This window comes from Electrophorus electricus, chromosome 4 (genome assembly GCF_041902795.1).
Source record: "Electrophorus electricus isolate QZ-2024a chromosome 4, ASM4190279v1, whole genome shotgun sequence".
In the NCBI taxonomy this organism is placed as follows: Eukaryota; Metazoa; Chordata; class Actinopteri; order Gymnotiformes; family Gymnotidae; genus Electrophorus; species Electrophorus electricus.
The window spans coordinates 38175753-38193251 of record NC_137500.1 but is presented as its reverse complement, the minus strand read 5'-3'; the positions used below and the strand labels follow the sequence as shown (position 1 = coordinate 38193251).

Sequence of the window (17499 nt, the reverse complement as noted above, 5' to 3'; positions counted from 1 at the left end):
TTTAGGAGTAATCTAAGTCTTCCATCATCTTGAAGTCTTGAAGATCACTGGTTGCTAAAACCTTGTAATTTCTTGTTCTAAGAAGGTTGCTAGTTCAAATAGACAGGGAGTCATTGTGTTAGGCCTGTTACGTTTGAACTTCTACCCACAGCCCATGACAGGTTGCAATGATGACCACCTACTCATTACAGGTACCGCCGTCTGCACCAGTGTGGGAAGAGAAGCCGTAATACAAAGCTGACCTTCATTAGCTGAAATGATTCTCTCCTGAAGTCCAGGCTCTCAACAGACTATCAGAGCAAATTTCGAGAGACTGGCAAACCAATCAAATGAACAAGTCTCTTCATCCTGCTCTTAAAATGTTTCCAAATCTCAAAAATATCAAGCATAGTCAAAGTAGAAGGCAGAGGCATTCTGTCTAAGAAAATGGTACACAGCAGCAGAAATCCTTGACACAACTCAGGTGTGTGATTATATCTTGCACAGACAGTCAGTCGTACATCAGAGGGAACAGCAGGTGGTCTCCCTTCCCCAGACAATACCAGTTTCGCAGTATTTAGGGTGCTTAACTGTTGAGCCAAGATGTAAACGGTCAAGTGGATAGTTGTTGAGACGTTTCCTGCTGACCCTGGAACAGTCCTCTTAGCATCAAATGTATCAGCTGCATTTATTTAAGATTCACAAAGTCTTCCATCTTAGACATAAGTTAAGGACTATAGATCACATATAAGGTAAAGACTACGGACCACATATAAGGTAAAGACTACGGACCACATATAAGACGAGGACTACAGACCACATATAAGTTCAAGACTACAGACCACATATAAGACAAGGACTACGGACCACAAATAAGGTAAAGACTACAGACCACAAATGCAGGTGCACAAGCCTTTATTTGTGTTGAGAAATACAAACAGAGATGGAAAGAAGAAGGAAACATCTAGAACCTTCAACTATTTGCATAACATTACATTAGTATTCAACATTTTAAATAGTTTTGACAGCCAGAGGGGCAGAGCTGTCATGCCACCCACAATTATAGTGCTCCTCCCTGTCCTCATGAGGGACAAGTGTGTCTCATTAGGGGAGGAGCATGGACTCTTTAAAACTGGTCTCTCCAGCCTGTAGAGAGAGAGAGAGAGAGAGAGAGAGAGAGAGAGAGAGAAGAAAAAAAAACCGAACATGAGAACAAGGACTTGGCTGGGGAGGCAATGTGGGAGATGTTGGTACATGAATTGTCTGTTCAAATATAGTTATATTTGTTGTTCATTACACACAATCAAAGTTTCACTGTTTCCAGTGTGCTGGTCTTCGAGTGTGTGCTCTTGGTCCCCTGCTTGGTCTCTCAGTCAGAGCAGCACATCCTGTTCCTTGGCCCTCACCACCCGACACTTAGGCATGCTGGGAAACGAACAGGCACAGATGTGTATGTGAGGCCTGTTCACATTTATTAAGCCTAAACAACTGTCATGCCCTTTTATCATATCATACATTTTATTGTGCATCAGCTAAAAATATATCAAGACCTCGATCCTTCTACACATACACAGAGATAGCTGGGGGGGGGGGGGGGGGTGTAAGCGGGGCAATTAGCCCTTTAACAAGGGTTTTGAGTAGGCCTCTCTGAAGACTGCTCTTACGAGACTGCGGCGCCATAGCGAGCCACCGGGAAGACTGTAAAAGAGAGGGGGGAGGGGCTTCAGAAATCAAGTCTATCTGCCATTTACCAGTTTACTGCTGTGTTTTAGTTACTGTGTGTTTGGACAGCCCATTAGCAGGTGTGTCTTTACTGTCTGACCCAACAAAGGCCTTTATCAGCCTCCAGACTGGACGACTTCTCAGTGAGAACAGACCTGCTCTGCATCAGCGTTGGCAAGTGAGCGCAAGTACACATGCACAGGCAGCCAGCGCTCACACACACTCACAAACACGTTCTCACAAACACAACCCGGCGTCTCGTATACAGCCTTTCCTGTGCTGTCACATAGAAGATGGTTGCAATTAAAACAACTTGAGAGATATAACGCCTTTGAAAAGTTATTCTAAGTTAGATTATGCACAGTAAGGCCTGATCTGTTGAGCCTATCAGAACAAATTATAGATGATTGCTTTAATTAATATTCTAAAATTTGTTTATGTTGCACAAGTCACATCTCTTATCTTAATGCAATTAGTTGTTCACGTTTGTCTAGGCGTGTAACATTAATGTTATCTTTGGTGTAATGCAATTTTTAGTAGTTTTACTTGATTCTGATCACTGAGAAACCATCACATTTTACTTCCCATTCATTTTTTAAATGTTGTGCAAGCAGTGCTTAACAGAATGCTAAAATATGTGTAAAAAAACATAAATGACATGTTTAAGATTGATGTAGATAATGTTTCTGCTGTGTCTTCAGTTGATGATGGCTAGCAGATCATGTGATCGACATCATTCACTCAAATTACTGTGCTTGGTGGCAGACGACTTCCTTTGCAAGTATTCACATGTAAAGAGGGAAGAGAACATCGGGCTCACTTGCATTCCTGGGCTCGCTTTTAAGAGCCTCTACACAAATACACTGCTGCAATTGCTCTGGCATTCACAGTCATAAAAGCTACTTTACGAGTCTGTCAGAAGAAGCCGTTCACCTCTGTCTTCAGAACAGGAAAATAATCGGATAATACACAAATATGCAGTGGATGGGCTGTGTTTGGGCTGTAATTTTACAGACATTTGACAGGCATTATAAAAATGAACCCATGCATTTTTTTTGTACTTTGTTACATTTGGAGAAAATCACTTGGCCCTAATAGTCCTAATGAATTAGAATAAGGCTAATAACGTAATGCAACAACATCAAGGTGAGATTTGTGGCGTAAATACAGCGCGTTTCATCCACTGCTGGCAGACCTACCCCTATGAAATGTAAAACACAAATCAGTTCGCCGAGATAACCAAGGTCAATTTTTCTGAAATACTTAATTAACATAATATTATAGAGGAGTGGCGGGACAGTGGGATTTTTTGATACGTTTAGAGGCTTCAGCTGATAGCAAACCTTTCAAACTGGCTCCAAGATTTATGCAGTCAAAGAATAGATGGATCAAGGCCAGCCTAGATTTCATTAGGTTTGAGAGACAAAACCTCTTTCATTGAAGCCCACTCTTTCTGTCATTTCTCCCTGGCCCGGTGAGTCTGAGTGGAGCCTGATTGAAAGGAACCATCATATGCACATCACTGTTGCCCGACATCATTCAGAGAACAAACCGATTTAGATCCTTAACTACAGCAGTAGCACTGATTGCTCAGGCACCGGCAATTTCCTAACCAACCACCACCTGAACAATGATGTGTACGGCCCTCTTCTCCCCAGCCTTTCAGAGGAGGAATCATTTCACAGTTTGGAACGAGATCTCCATAGCAACTCCTCTTTGAGGGGTTTAGAATCACCGTCCAGTAATTCTATGATCATCAGGCACAGCCATTCCCGACCGTTCTTTTCACAGCGGCCACAGAGGAGAAGGGAGGCAGGCAGGTGGGTGGCTGAGGGGGAGGAAGTGCTGAAATTCTACAGTCTATTTCAAGCAATTCATCTAGCCAGTCTCCATTAGAATTCAAAATATTTCGACCTTCAATCAAGGAGCGTTATGTGGAGCTGCAGCGATCTCCAGTCAAGACGCGCAAAACGTTTTAGTCTAATCACCCAGGACAAGTGGAGACACACAGAGGCTCCTCGATCGGAGGCGAATCAAAATGCTCATTTTAGACGCTGACAACGTCTCAACACACACACCACAAACACACGGCACTGGATTCAGACCCCCTCCTCTCCCCTTTTCTGTCTGAAAATGGATCTCAAAATACAGTAGATTTGCTCAGTGACTACAATCACGTTTCTCATTATGACTGCAGAGAGTGTAAATGTGTCATTGTGTACTGTAAATTGGGCAGTTTTTTCATGCGGCTGTACAGCTAACCCACTGTCCAAGGCCGTAGCCGGAGTCCTGAATAACATCACTTGGTTTCAAACTAAATGTAATATCCATGTCAATATGTAGTGTAGAACACATACAATAACAGTCCATCTTTCTCGTTTTCTAGTTTTACTTTCAGCCCATATATTCATTCTACTATAGAAAAGTCCCAACATTGATGGAATGTCTGTATTTCCTGATGATGATGATGATGATGAAGATGATTTCTTTCATTACCTGAGCGGTCAGTTTATCCCGATGTGACCGCATGCCCTGACCCTGGCGCCTCGAAGTGCTGAGCAGTTTTTCAGCTTGAAGCTGAGTGACAATTCACTTAGGTAGTGAAGATGACGAGCACTCAGTGAAGCTAAAGAGAAAGCCTGGATTACAGCTTGACAACACTTTACTTCACAGAGCGACTCTGCGCTTGTTAACCTTCATTTTAAATCATAGCTGGAAGACAAAAAATATAATAAATAAATAATCGCACTACTGACAGAGTCTTCCCACAATAAATACAATTCCCAGTGCTGTAACAAGCTATGCAAAGAACTCTATGGTGACAGAATGTTAGCATGGCAGGGTTACAAAAATGTACCATTGCATTACTATAGCCACAACAGAGGGGTAAAAAAAATTCTGAGTGAACTATTTGAAATGTGAAATGCAGCGAGTCTCAGCGTAGAGTTCTAGCCAGTGTAATTCAAGACTTTGTGGTTATGCCTCCAACCAATCACGGCAAGACATCTCCTTGTAGCATCTTGTTTTTATTTGCACCCTCTCCCACCACTACCCCAGCTATGGGTAAACACGGCAGGATTTCCTGATTGTCCAACATTATTTCTGCATTATTATCAGGGATGAGGGTCTGTAGCTGTTCTACAGAGACTAGTCCACATGCATCTTTCTCCCAATAGGTGTCGGTATCACTAGTGATTAGCAGAAAGGAGGGTTTGGAGGAACCAAGCACCACAGTGGCGGCTCACTCCATCCTGGGCGTGTGAAAACGTGCCATTCTGTGGTGTTTTGGCTGCTGCAGATACTGAGCAAGAATAACAAGTCAGGATGAAAAGGAGCCATAAATGTGGACCAGACCAGGGCAGCTGGGAAAGCAGAGTGGCTCTACGCTTGGGCCCACGGACCTGCGTTCCTCTCTGCTGCAAGAAAAAACACAGAGGAAAACGTCTCTGTGAGAATGGGGTTTAACTCCAAAATCCTCTCACAGTAGAATAGAGTAAAAATAAGCAAAACAGATCGCTTGTGTTACGAAACAAGTCTGTCTTTCGTTCTGCCTTTCAGACTAGACAGATTGACTCATACGCACACATTGGTTTAGTCACACACGGTAACGTGAGGGCTCATGTAGAAAACCTTCTCATCTCTAAGCTCTCGGAGTCCTGAGGTGTGCTGGAGCATCAGTTTTCAGCATCTCCTCTCAGTTACTCATTTTTGGATGCACGTGCTGAAAGGAAATCCACCGTTCAGGCTGACTTTTCAAAGTCATTAGATGGTTGCAAAAAAAGCCAAAAAACAAGCTGCCACTGCTTAAGGCACGTGCAGGAATGAGAGAGTGCAGCCAGGGCTTCTCTTCCTCCTTGTGTATGTGGGCCTGCTGATCCAGTATGACCGCTGTCTGGCTTCAATCACACTGCCGATGTCTGACGTACATCCACCTACAACAACCTGAACTACAAGACAGACACACTGCCTGTCAACGCAACTTGAATCTACTGTATTTTTTAGGGAAAAGAGTGTGTTAAGAACTCATCTGTATCCTCATGAGCAATGCGAAAATAACACAGGCTACGAAAAACACTTTCTAGGAGCGGCATGGGCTGCATCCTGAACACTGGCAACGAAAGCAGAGCTCAAAATCAGTAGGGAAGACTTTTATGGTTCACATGACATTGGATTCATATACAAGCAAAACCAAATCACCTTCTTGTGAGCCATTCTGGTATGAAGTCAAGCACTGATAAACACAGCATTCACAAGAGTGGCGTGAAGTTAGAAGTCATCTCTCAGTCCTTTGTATCCTGTTCTATGCGTTTTGGCAAACATCTGACGCAAGAAAAAGTGTGTTCCCACTACCATATAATCAGATACTATAAAAGAAGTGCCCTGGATGTTGAAACATGTACCATCTGACACTGGGTAAAACATTTTTGTAATTACAAAACAAAGGCAGAAATCGTTAATGGTTAAGTGGTGAGGCAACCACTTATTCTCAAAGGAGTTCGCTGTAAAAAAAAAACCAAAAAAAAAAACAATGGTGGGTCAAGACAGAGAGCTGTAGATTCATAAAAGGAAAGTATCTATTTTATGGGTTGGTTTCCCACTACTATTCACAAATGGTGTTTACAACAGACAGAAAGAATGGAGCTGGTTTTATTTAAATATATACATCCCTCACGGTATCGTGATACCGAGGAACTCAAACCAGCAATAATTGTTTTTTTGTTAATCCCGAACGGCACAAATCAAATTGGAAAATAAGGAACTTCCAGGCCGTTATTTGTTTCTCCAGGTTGGACGACAATTTGGCAAACCTGTCTTTTCCAGTTTTCCGCCTGTGTGTTGGTTTTGAGAAAGCAATTCCTTCCTAAATGAAGAATATGTTTCCAGCATAATTGTGTTTACCTGCAGCCGTTGGAAACCGTTCCACAAACGATCTTCCAATCACCTCGTGACATAGGGAAACCCCATGCAGGTAGAACGAAGAGCACCTGCAAGGTCTGCAAAGTCTGAGGAGACTTCAGGAGCCACAGAGGCTTTCTATCACAAGGGGTCCACTGGGCAACTATTGAAAAAATGGCCATGGACCTTCACTGACACCCTCATTACTGTGTCCAGCGGTAATCCTGCCTAGAGAGGCCCTGAGAACAATAAGGGTAAATGCTCTGCATTGTAACCCTGTCTGCTGTACCTCTTTCTGTCTAAGCATCGCTCAACTACTAATCAGAGCTCTTCTCATATAATGGGAAAGTCAATAGCTGCGTACAATCAGTAAACAAATTCGGCTATTTTTAAAAAGAACCCGCGTCTCCATTTTAGAGCCAGCAATTTAAATTATTCTACCGTGTAACACCTTAATTGTGTAAGACAAAGACGATGTCGAGAGCACAAAGGAGCTGGGAGTGGAGAGAGAGCCGCAAGTAATTTCTGCGCTGCCATGCAGAGATGACATGTGATAAGCGTCGCGCTTTCCCGCAGGCTGTGTCGCTGATGCCAAACGACAATTTATAGTTAGTCGCCATAATAAGGCATGAACAAACAGCTTGTCTTCAAGTTGCTGCAAATGTGAGTCTCTTAATGAAGATAAAGAAATGCAGTTAGAGGCATATCAAGAGAGGCATATATTATTTTCTAAAAGACCTTTATTGTCCGCTAAACAATCAGTTTCGTTTTCAATATTCACACTAGACCAGCTGCCATTTAGTGACATTGATCTTTTCAGGTCACGTTGTTAATAATCACTTTCAGTCGAATTGTAATTCTGTGCAGTTGTGTGTTTGCAAATATTTTTGCTTTATTTGAGATACTTGAATTTTTACAGAAGCCCTTTTGTGAGCCTAAAGACATTAGCATTTATTAATAATACTTTATTGCAGATGTCCAAAAGAGGTACAGTTACTATTTTGGGTATTAGATCATTTGGCCATTAGAACGCTTGGTGGAATAAAAGCGGTGAGGATCGCATCCACTTTTACACATTTACAATCCACACACACCACACCGATGGTGAGAGGACTGAAAGCCCCTTTTCTCGGTAAGACATCTTACTGAGTCATCGCTGAGGCAGTAGCAAACAGCAAATCGAACAGTGTCACTAAGTTGCTCATGGTGCAGTCAGCTAGGGGATCTGGGGTAAAACAGGCGGAGTACTACAGCGAGACAGGGCAGACAGTGACTCGACACCAGACCCAGAGCTGTAGCGTGACTGAGAGCCCTGACATAGCTCACACACCCTTTAGCATGAACAACCTATAGGTCACTCTTAACCTACAGAGCCTGCCAAGAAAATGACAACAGTCACGAAACGTAAAGCGGAAAAATGTACTAACGTGTGTATTACATCATTTTGTGCTTACATGTCAGCCAGTGCCCTACAACACTGAGACCACGAAGTTCAATGAATAATTAATAATAAATTATATAATAAATCGTTTAAGTAATTTGGTTAATGAAGGCTAGATATTCTGGACAATACACATTTGTTAAGTCAGGCTTGTCATTATTAGGAGCAAGATTAGTCCCATTGAAGATCTATATACCCCAGAGATTAGTCATAACACATACTGACATTCCTCTCTCTCTCTCTCTCTCTCTCTCTCTCTCTCTCTCTCTCTCTCTCTGATGTCAAGGAAAGAATGCAAAAAGAAAAAAGAATGAACGAACAGAGGTCAAAGATGAACGAACAGAGGTCTGAGGAATAACTAACACGTCTTCAGATCTGCAGGCAGACGGACAGACCCCATACCTTACAGGTCCATGTGTGGTGTGGTGTGGTGGGGTGGGGTGGGGTGGGGTGAGGTGGAGGCGATGTGGAAGCGTTGGTGGAGAGTGAACGGCGCTTTCATCGGGTTCAGTGGTGCAGAAGGGGAAACGTTCAGATGAATCTCGCTGTTCAGGCAGAGAAAAGAGCGACTTCCTGAAAATGAAGACACAGCACACCAGCTGACATAACCCACCACGGCCTCCGCACACATCGCAGCCACTGACGTCTCTCCTCCTCGGCGTCTTTACACCGCCCGTCTTCCTCGTATCTTATTTATCTTTAATCCTCTAAAACAAATTATTTACAAAAAAAAAAAAAAAAAAACCACCTCACACGGTTGTGTTAGATCGCCACGTACAATAATAAGGTGAGCTAATCCCGTAATGGATCAATTGCGGTTGGGAAATGCAGAGGCAAATTGGCATGGTGGTGGATTTAGGAAGGGGGTGGGAGCGGGAACACAACCCTGCGGTGAGCTCGGTGAAAGAGCTGGAGAGTCCTTCACTCTGTAAGGCACGAACGCGAGTGCGATAATGGGACAGATTTCCATCTCTACCTCACCTGCTGCTTGGGATTTACGTGATTGGTTGGTTGAAACTCAAAAATCAACGGGGATAAAATTGGTGTAGATTGATGAGATGGAGGTTGAGGTCTTGTGCTATTGAGGGATTACTGTTTCTCTTAGTCAGAAATATTTCAAGGATGCTTTAGAATGTCCTTCGAGACACTAAAAGAAGCACTTCACAAACAAAAAACAAATGGGATCATTTGAGGCTTGTTATACCTTTTTGAACTGTTTCGAGGGTGAAAATTACCGAAGAATGTCAGTTAATAAAATCTTCTCGTAAACACAAATGATCAATAGCAGTCAAGGGTAGTATCTATTTGAATATGTATGGAAATATGTATCAGGCGCAATATGCACCTTTAGCAGAGAAAGGGTTACACAAAATAATCCAAGGGTGGATCCAGTTGAGGAAAGGCCCCTTGATGTGCTTGGTGTTCAGTAAAGATTATAAAATATGCACTGTGCAAGACAACGTGAAAATAACTGTTTATTTATAGTCATTATTACATTTTACATAATTAGGTAAATATATCTGCCTTGCTATGTACGGACAGGCCGGTCCGTTCAGGAACACGGTAGGGCCTGCTCTGACCTCAGAGCCTCTGGATTAAAGCCCTGTTGGGTAGTGCTGATTGTACTGGATAAATAGAGATTACTACAAGTGGACAGTCACCACTGAGACCACCGAACCCCACCTTTCGTCCTCGAGCAAACATTACAGGCCAGTGCAGCTTCTCGTAGAGCAAACGTGATTGTAGTCCTAAACCATGTGCTTTTGGAATGTTTTGACCACTAGACACCTGTTGATGGTGGTTTATCTGAACTACATACACCACTCATCATCATTGACCCTAGTTTGAGACATCTAATTAGCTTGACAATGTTTTTGTTGTTGTTGTTGTTGTTGTTGTTGTTTGAAAGAATAAAGCATATCTGTTAAGCATTTTAAACATGCATGTGATAATATATCTCACGGGGGCAAGTACAATGAAAAATGTATTATAGACTAATAGCAAGCGTGTTTGTGAAATCCTCACTGGATAGCCTCCTCCTCCACATTTCTGTTTCGGTTGCAAATTCATCGCCGCACTACAATTACCGATGGTCCTAAACATCGCGATATTTTAATGGGTCCTGCATTATTATTTTTTTTACAACACAGAGGAGAAATGCTAAAATATTCGCAGGGTTTGCAGATTCAGATTAGAATGAACTCACGGAATTTACGGTCATCTGAAACGCTAGGCTTTTAATAAACACTTATGCAAATGATAAATTATCGTTCATGCATTAATTAGCATATAGTTTCGATCTGGTTTCATTGTAAAACATGCGTTGAACACGGGAGAAAATAAGAGCCATTTTTCTTCGCATACTTTAACAATACAAAAACAATACAAAAAAACACTGACCCACATGCCATTCACTGAAAACAGGTCATCGTTGATAATCTAGTCCGCTAAATTAAAGATATATGCAACGTTCTGCTATTATGGCATTATATTAGATGTAGGCGCTGAACGGGAAGCTAAGGAATGTTGAACGGGAAGGATCCCAAAGCAGTGGCACAGCACGAGCACGATGACGTGGAAGCATATCCATTTCAGCAGCTGAGCTGCAGCACCTTCAGAGACAGAGATCTCACTGGACTGGATGAGTCATCTAGACGGAGATATAGCGCCCTTCAAACTTTACCGTGCCTGTATAAATGGGGTTTGATGTACAGGTGGTAAACGTCAAAAATATATTCAAAAGTAGGATATATATAACACGTGTAAATACGAATGCCCTTAGCACTGAGCATATGGCCACCGTAAGTCTCAATAACTGGCTTCACCGAAACAAAGCACAGCTTTCTTTAGGGCTCGCTAGTTAGTGCTATTTCTCCTAAAATGAATATCAAATGATGCATACAATAATTTAATACTTAAAATAAAAATACGGAAATTAAAAATTCTGAAGCAATTTTATCTGAACTTTCCATGTCCTTAAACGGTTACTTTATATTACTTTGTATTAGAGCCCCGCATCTTTTTCTGTGACCAAATAATAAAAAATAAATAAAAATGATAAGCTCAACACACTCAATCAGGAAAGGCAAACCAAACGCGAAGTAGCCCGAGTGACTTCAATTTATTCCCTTGTCAGCATATTACCGAAGGGGTGATACGACAATTTATTAGTCGGTTGTTTGTAAACACTAAAGATTTCCCACATCTCGAGATTTGTGATGTCGTGCACAGAGATGACGAATGCCCCATCATCCCAGTCAAGCGTTTCATTAGCGCTGCACCGAGAGTGCCAAAACCTGCGGAGCTCCCAGCGGACCCGAAACGAGCGGGAGCCAGCCTGCCCTTTCCTTCATACTTCCAATAACAGCGTCTTTTAAATCAGACACGTCACGCATTTTAAACGTTCAATGCAGACTGATGAGTAATAGTCTAAAATGACGTTTGTTGTGTGTTTTTTCACTGTCTTTCGTTTGATGTGCTAGGAAGAGGAAGCGGGCTGATTTGAGGTCGTGCAGCAAAGGACCTATGAATAACAAGGATTTAAGTTAAGATAGATTAGTTAATTATCAACAAATACGTTTTTCCTCTTAAGGGTGGGAACAAATTAATCCCAGCGGCAGCCGACAAAAAAATCTCCGCGGTAAAAACCCACACGCTGCTCTTTAGACATGCAGAGAACGAAGCTAAAATTATCTAGATTTAGAGCAAGACCCGGACCTTTTGTAAGAGGCCACTAACGAATAGGTTTAGTTTAATCATTTATCTTTAGTTACTTATAGCCATGATGGATGTATTCCGTCACTCGCACTCACGACAATAGATACAGAGTGTTTTGTTCTTTCCAAATAAATCACTCGCATTGTTTAAGGTACATTGATCAGTGTAATGACTTGTAATAGGCTTCTAATTGCCACAGAAAACTGCACGCCAGGTAGCCTGGCCAGGCTGACTGCTTTGAGTTTTAAATCAGGGACCAAAATAGTTTTTTGGTTTTTTTTTTGTTTTTTTTACTAAGAAATATTAAAGTATTTAGTCGCACGAATTGGGAGGTGTAAAAATGTGTTAGCCTATGCGTTAAGCACAACAGTCCATCATACAGGCAATATTTTATAATATGATCTAAACCATCAAATGAAATAACTGCGATATATTATGAGAATCACGCGAGGTTTTGCTATGCCCTTAGATCTTCGCTTTTGACCAATACTGTCTCCAACTTTACACATGTTCTAAATATACGCAGAAGAATCTCACATTAAAATTACACAGCGATGAGTGTGACCTAATTTTATGTGATAAGATCTTATCACATAAAAAGAATTCATGAAAAAATAAGGTGAATGTTCAGAACCTCACAGACTTCATCTAATGGATCAATCAATGTCCTAAAAGGCACAAATTCTTAGTATGTTCGTTCAAAAAATGTGTCGGATCTGGCACCACAATTCATTACAGCGCATCAGAAAATTAAAACAAAAAACAAAAAACGGGCCACTTTAATGGGGACAAATCAAAAGTTACACATGTACATGAGACGTGGAGTCCTCTCAGTCAAATGTGTTTATACTTAACAGATATTTAATAGTGTTAATTGTTTCCCTGTCAATTTACAGTGATTGCAGAAATGAAGCTATTTTCTAGGCTCCATCATGTGGATTTGAATAAATTGTTTTAGATTCCGCTCTCCATAGGAGGGATTTAAAGCGAAGCGCTTTTGAGCAAATTGCGGCCGGGCTGGCTGGCACCGTTCAGCCTCTATAATGGAGCATTATTTGGCAATTTTGAATACTGTAATGCACAGCTTTTGGCGAGGCCATTTTCAAGAAAATTGCTTTAACTTTTAAAGGGATGATGATTCAGTCCAAAGCAGGCCATTGTTAAATTATGCCATTACCCTTAAATGTTTTAACAAGCAGAAGAACACACTGGTATAATGCATTGATCTTCACATGAAGAAAAAAATCAAAGAAAACCTCACGACAAAAAAAAAAACAGCAAAGACTGAGAGGTGAAAATGGACATGAAATAATTTATCTATATTTTAAAACAATAAGAAAAGCGTCTTGAGATATGAGCTATAATGTTTTTTTGTTTATTTTGTTATCCTACCAAGGTCTTACCGAGTTCTTTCCGTTTAATTGATCTTAACATTTTCGACGCCAAAAATTGGACAAACCGTTAAGTGGCGATTTTTTTTCCTGACGGATTTATCTTCACGTCTCATAGGTCATGCACGTGCTGCCTTTCTGAAGGCATTTAAAAGGAGCGCTAAGTTGAGCGCACGCGCGCATTAGCCAACACCTCCCCCCAACACACACGCACACACACGCACGCACGCGCGCACACACACACACACACGCACACACACACACACACACACACACACACACACACACACACACGTTCCACAATTTCTCACACCTGTTGTGAGATTAGTGATTCCCCTCTGATTTCCTTATCTTGACATGTCTTGTGTTGACTGTCAAATATTTTAAAAGTTCGATTTTTAAAAGTTTGGAAATAGATTGCCACGGTACTTATAATTTCTTGTTATCCAAACACAGAAAGTCGTTCAATTGCGTCTAGTCACGATAGCATTATAACAGTTTATCTACAATTAACACAACTATATAAAAATACTAAAGTAACACTAGAGTATTAATAATAATAAAGTAATACTGCTTTAAATGTCGTATCATTAGTAATATGTTATATTATTAATAATTTAAAATACAAATGTCTCACGTGTAAATATTTTTCCATTGTTTAAGATGTAGCCTGTCGCAGTCGAATGACAGAAACGGCGTTAAACATTTCAAGACATCATGCACAAGACAAATATCAGTTGCTTACCATTGTGGATGCCAGGCTTATTAAATACCAATATGAGCTGAACTCTATTGTGTGTGGAGATACTACGTCTTGATGGCCATATATATAAAAACGTTTAAAACAGCAGATCGCTTGATGCCTGGCAGTGGGCTCAGTACCCCGGTTATTGATTGACACGCTACTTTAGTATTTGTGTCAGGGACGCATCTCTTATTGGCTGAGCTCGGCTCCTCGCTAAGTATCCGCTGCGCAGATTGGCTGCGCGTCCCATCCAGCTGTACTTCAAAGAACGCGCTCTCTACAACTAGGTAGAGTGTGGAGCCTCAGCCAAGGGGCCAGTGAGACTTCAGTCGCGCACCGTGTCCAAGTCAAACTGGAACATAACATCATTGTTGTCGTGAAAAATCCAACGCAGAGAAGGCCTTGGCTATGGCTACGTCTATACTCGGGGTAAGTACAAAGCGTTTATTTTCATTAAGGTTGATTGTGAATTTTGTTCTTCTTTCTTGCATCTTTATCACGCTATGTTCCTTGTAACCTCACGATGCTTTGATTTAAAAAGTATATTAGAAAGTCGCAAGGTACTTTTCCCTGATTTACTATGATTCGTGTAATTTTAGATAGGACAAGTTTTAAGAAGACGTCGATCCTGTGAGATTTCATGAACGCTGAATCACTCGTTTAGGTAGTTCTACAGGTGTCTGTGTAAAGCACAATACTTCCTCACCTTAAAATTGTTAAGAATTACGAATCAAAATAGTTAGGTTTTCATTTTAAACCGTCAAATATCGTTATATTGCTAAAAAACAACTTTGTTTTCTTGGCAGGAAGAGCCACGGTTTGGAACTACCCCTTTAGCTATGCTGGCTGCGACATGTAACAAAATTGGCAACACGAGTCCTCTTACCACTTTACCCGATTCCAGTGCGTTTTCCAAAGGTGGATTTCATCCGTGGAAAAGATCGTCATCGAGTTGTAACTTAGGATCGAGTTTACCAGGATTCACTGTAGCGACAAGCCGAAGTACCTCCGGACTTACGACGACAACAGGCACGGGTAACAGCGCGTTTTGCTTGGCCTCCACTTCCCCAACCTCTTCTGCTTTCTCTACCGAGTACAGTAGCTTGTTTTCCAACTCGGCGAGCGTTACATCTCAAGAATCCGGACAGTCAGCCTTCATTTCCAAAGTTCACACGTCGGCAGAGACTCTGTACCCTCGAGTGGGGATGGCACACCCGTATGAGTCATGGTACAAGTCCGGTTTTCATTCCACCATCTCGGGAGAGGTGGCCAACGGTGCGTCCTCGTGGTGGGACGTTCACACAAACCCCGGTTCGTGGCTCGAGGTCCAAAATCCTGCTGGCACACTGCAGACGTCGTTGCACTCGGGAACTCCACAAGCCATACACTCCCAGCTCAGTGGCTACAACCCCGACTTCTCCACTCTCACTCACTCCGCTTTCAGTTCCACTGGAATCAGCCCAACGGCGTCCCATCTCCTGTCAACGAGCCAGCACCTGTTGACGCAGGAGGGATTCAAATCTGTGATCCCCACATATACGGACACTTCCGCCGCCAACGCCATGATATCTGGCGCCAGTTCAGGGATAGGGAGTTCGTCCAGGTCCTCCAGGAGATACTCCGGCAGAGCGACATGTGACTGTCCGAACTGTCAAGAGGCAGAGCGGCTAGGTCCCGCCGGAGCCAGCCTGCGGAGAAAAGGACTTCATAGTTGCCACATTCCGGGCTGCGGCAAAGTCTATGGCAAAACGTCTCACCTCAAAGCGCACCTCAGGTGGCACACTGGTGAGAGGCCCTTTGTGTGCAATTGGCTTTTTTGTGGTAAAAGATTCACCAGATCCGATGAGCTCCAAAGGCACCTTCGCACGCACACGGGAGAGAAAAGGTTTGCTTGCCCGGTATGCAACAAGCGTTTCATGAGAAGCGACCATTTGAGCAAGCACATTAAAACGCACACCGCCGGAGGTGGCGGCAAAAAGGGAAGCGACAGCGACACCGACACCAGTAACTTGGAGACCCCTAGGTCCGAGTCCCCGGAACTCATTTTAGAAGGTGTAAACCCAAGGGTCTCGGTCAAAGAGCAGTCTCCTCATCATGAGTCCTGAGGGGTCTGAACCCACAAATCTGCGAATGACATAAAAGCTATTCATACAAAAACAATTTCTCTCCAAAACTGGTAGGTCATAACAAAAGGAGAAAAAAAAAAACGGGTCAGGAGTTTGACGAACTGTTTTGGTAACGGTTTAAGCATTTTTGAAACATGAAAACGGACGTTTTGAAATGAAACTCGTTAATTGGGATATGATTATTGCAACCTAAAAGGTGATTTCTATACTGTATCAAAACGGTTCACAACGATCAATTAAATGTAGGCAACGTGTTATAAAAGGTATTATTTGGTTTGCATCGGTGCGTAAGGAAGTGAATCCAACTGAACAGGGCTGGGATTTGCGAGATGAACTGTGTACATATATCGACAAATAACATGATATTTTTCCTGTAAATGTTCATTATGACTGTTTTGTGGTGGATCCTGAAATTCAGGGAGTTTTCTTTACTTTCGACGCACTTTGTGGATGTCAGTATGTATGTAACACAGCTATTTAAAATTCAGTTACTCCTTTCTTTACCTTGATAAAAAATATATAAATGTTTAATTGTATAAAGTCTCGCGTATAAGGCTTTCATTTTGTAATTAAAGGGATTTAAAATCTAAATAATTTTGTTGTTGTTTGATGGGCGTGCGTAAGAAGTTTATTTTAATTGAAAGTGAATTTATTTAGGCTCAAGTGAGAGCAATCGCTTTTCAAAATGCTTGGTATGTCACACTGAGAAGAAGAAATAATGTGTACATTTGTGAAAACTATAAATCAATAACGGAGTTCGTATATGGACAAACGCAAATTGACCCACAGTTTCCCAGTGGGATAAATCAATAGTTAAGGCCCCGGAACAGGCATTTTATGCCCAAATGAAAATCTTGTTAAATAGTGTTAATTGTGACTTGGAGCACATCGCAGCCCCATGTGTCTTGTATTCGTGATTAGGGATTCGTGTCTTATCAAATATCTAATTAATCTCCGAGACATCATTTGTTCATCCGCTCTTTAGCAGAGCTTTTCCGAGGGGGGTTCACTGACAAAGGGCCCGGAATATTTATTTTAATCGCTCAAATTAACTGCTTACATTTGCATGTCAAACGGAAAATGTCCATCTAAGAGAGGTCTACGGCATAAAGCAGCTTTTAGCTTTTAAAGCCCTACACTTGATTCGGTGTTATGGGAACAGTTTTTTTTTTTTTTTTCTTTTTGGGTGCCACTTTTGAAAAGAAAAATGGGAAAAGCCATATGCAAATTGTGAATTTAAAATGCTCTTGTTGCGGCGCAGTCAAATGGTCGGTGACTGTTATTTGAATATCAGTGGCCGTGTACTGAAAGGGTTCAAGGATGCTCGCTGACTCCTTTGTGTTTATCCAGTGCAGCGTCCGATCTCAAAGAAAACCCCGCGGAATAATTAGGCTGCGGCGCGAAGCCCAGCCTGGGAACTCGTTAGGGGTGCACGTCTCATCCAGAAAAGCGCCTTCTGGGGAGGAAGTTAAATTGACCAGA

At 42.0% G+C, this 17499-nt stretch overlaps 1 protein-coding gene and 1 long non-coding RNA gene across 3 annotated transcripts; one reads left to right on the top strand and one right to left on the bottom strand.

Moving 5' to 3' along the window:
- Positions 1–899: 899 nt before the first annotated feature.
- On the bottom strand, positions 900–14911 carry LOC113589375 (uncharacterized). Of its 2 annotated transcripts, none has more exons than XR_014123538.1 (3): positions 14778–14911; positions 1281–1404; positions 900–1125 (listed from the first exon to the last, which is right to left on the bottom strand). It is a non-coding gene; the product is annotated as an uncharacterized LOC113589375 (long non-coding RNA). The 2 variants fall into 2 exon arrangements; XR_003411967.3 differs by lacking the exon at positions 14778–14911 and adding an exon at positions 13892–14041.
- sp9 (sp9 transcription factor) lies at positions 14165–16597 on the top strand. The gene is made up of 2 exons (XM_027029008.3): positions 14165–14320; positions 14698–16597. The coding sequence occupies exons 1-2, from the start codon at positions 14300–14302 to the stop codon at positions 15994–15996; spliced, it is 1320 nt and encodes a 439-aa protein (XP_026884809.2). The 5' UTR covers positions 14165–14299; the 3' UTR covers positions 15997–16597.
- Positions 16598–17499: the final 902 nt, after the last annotated feature.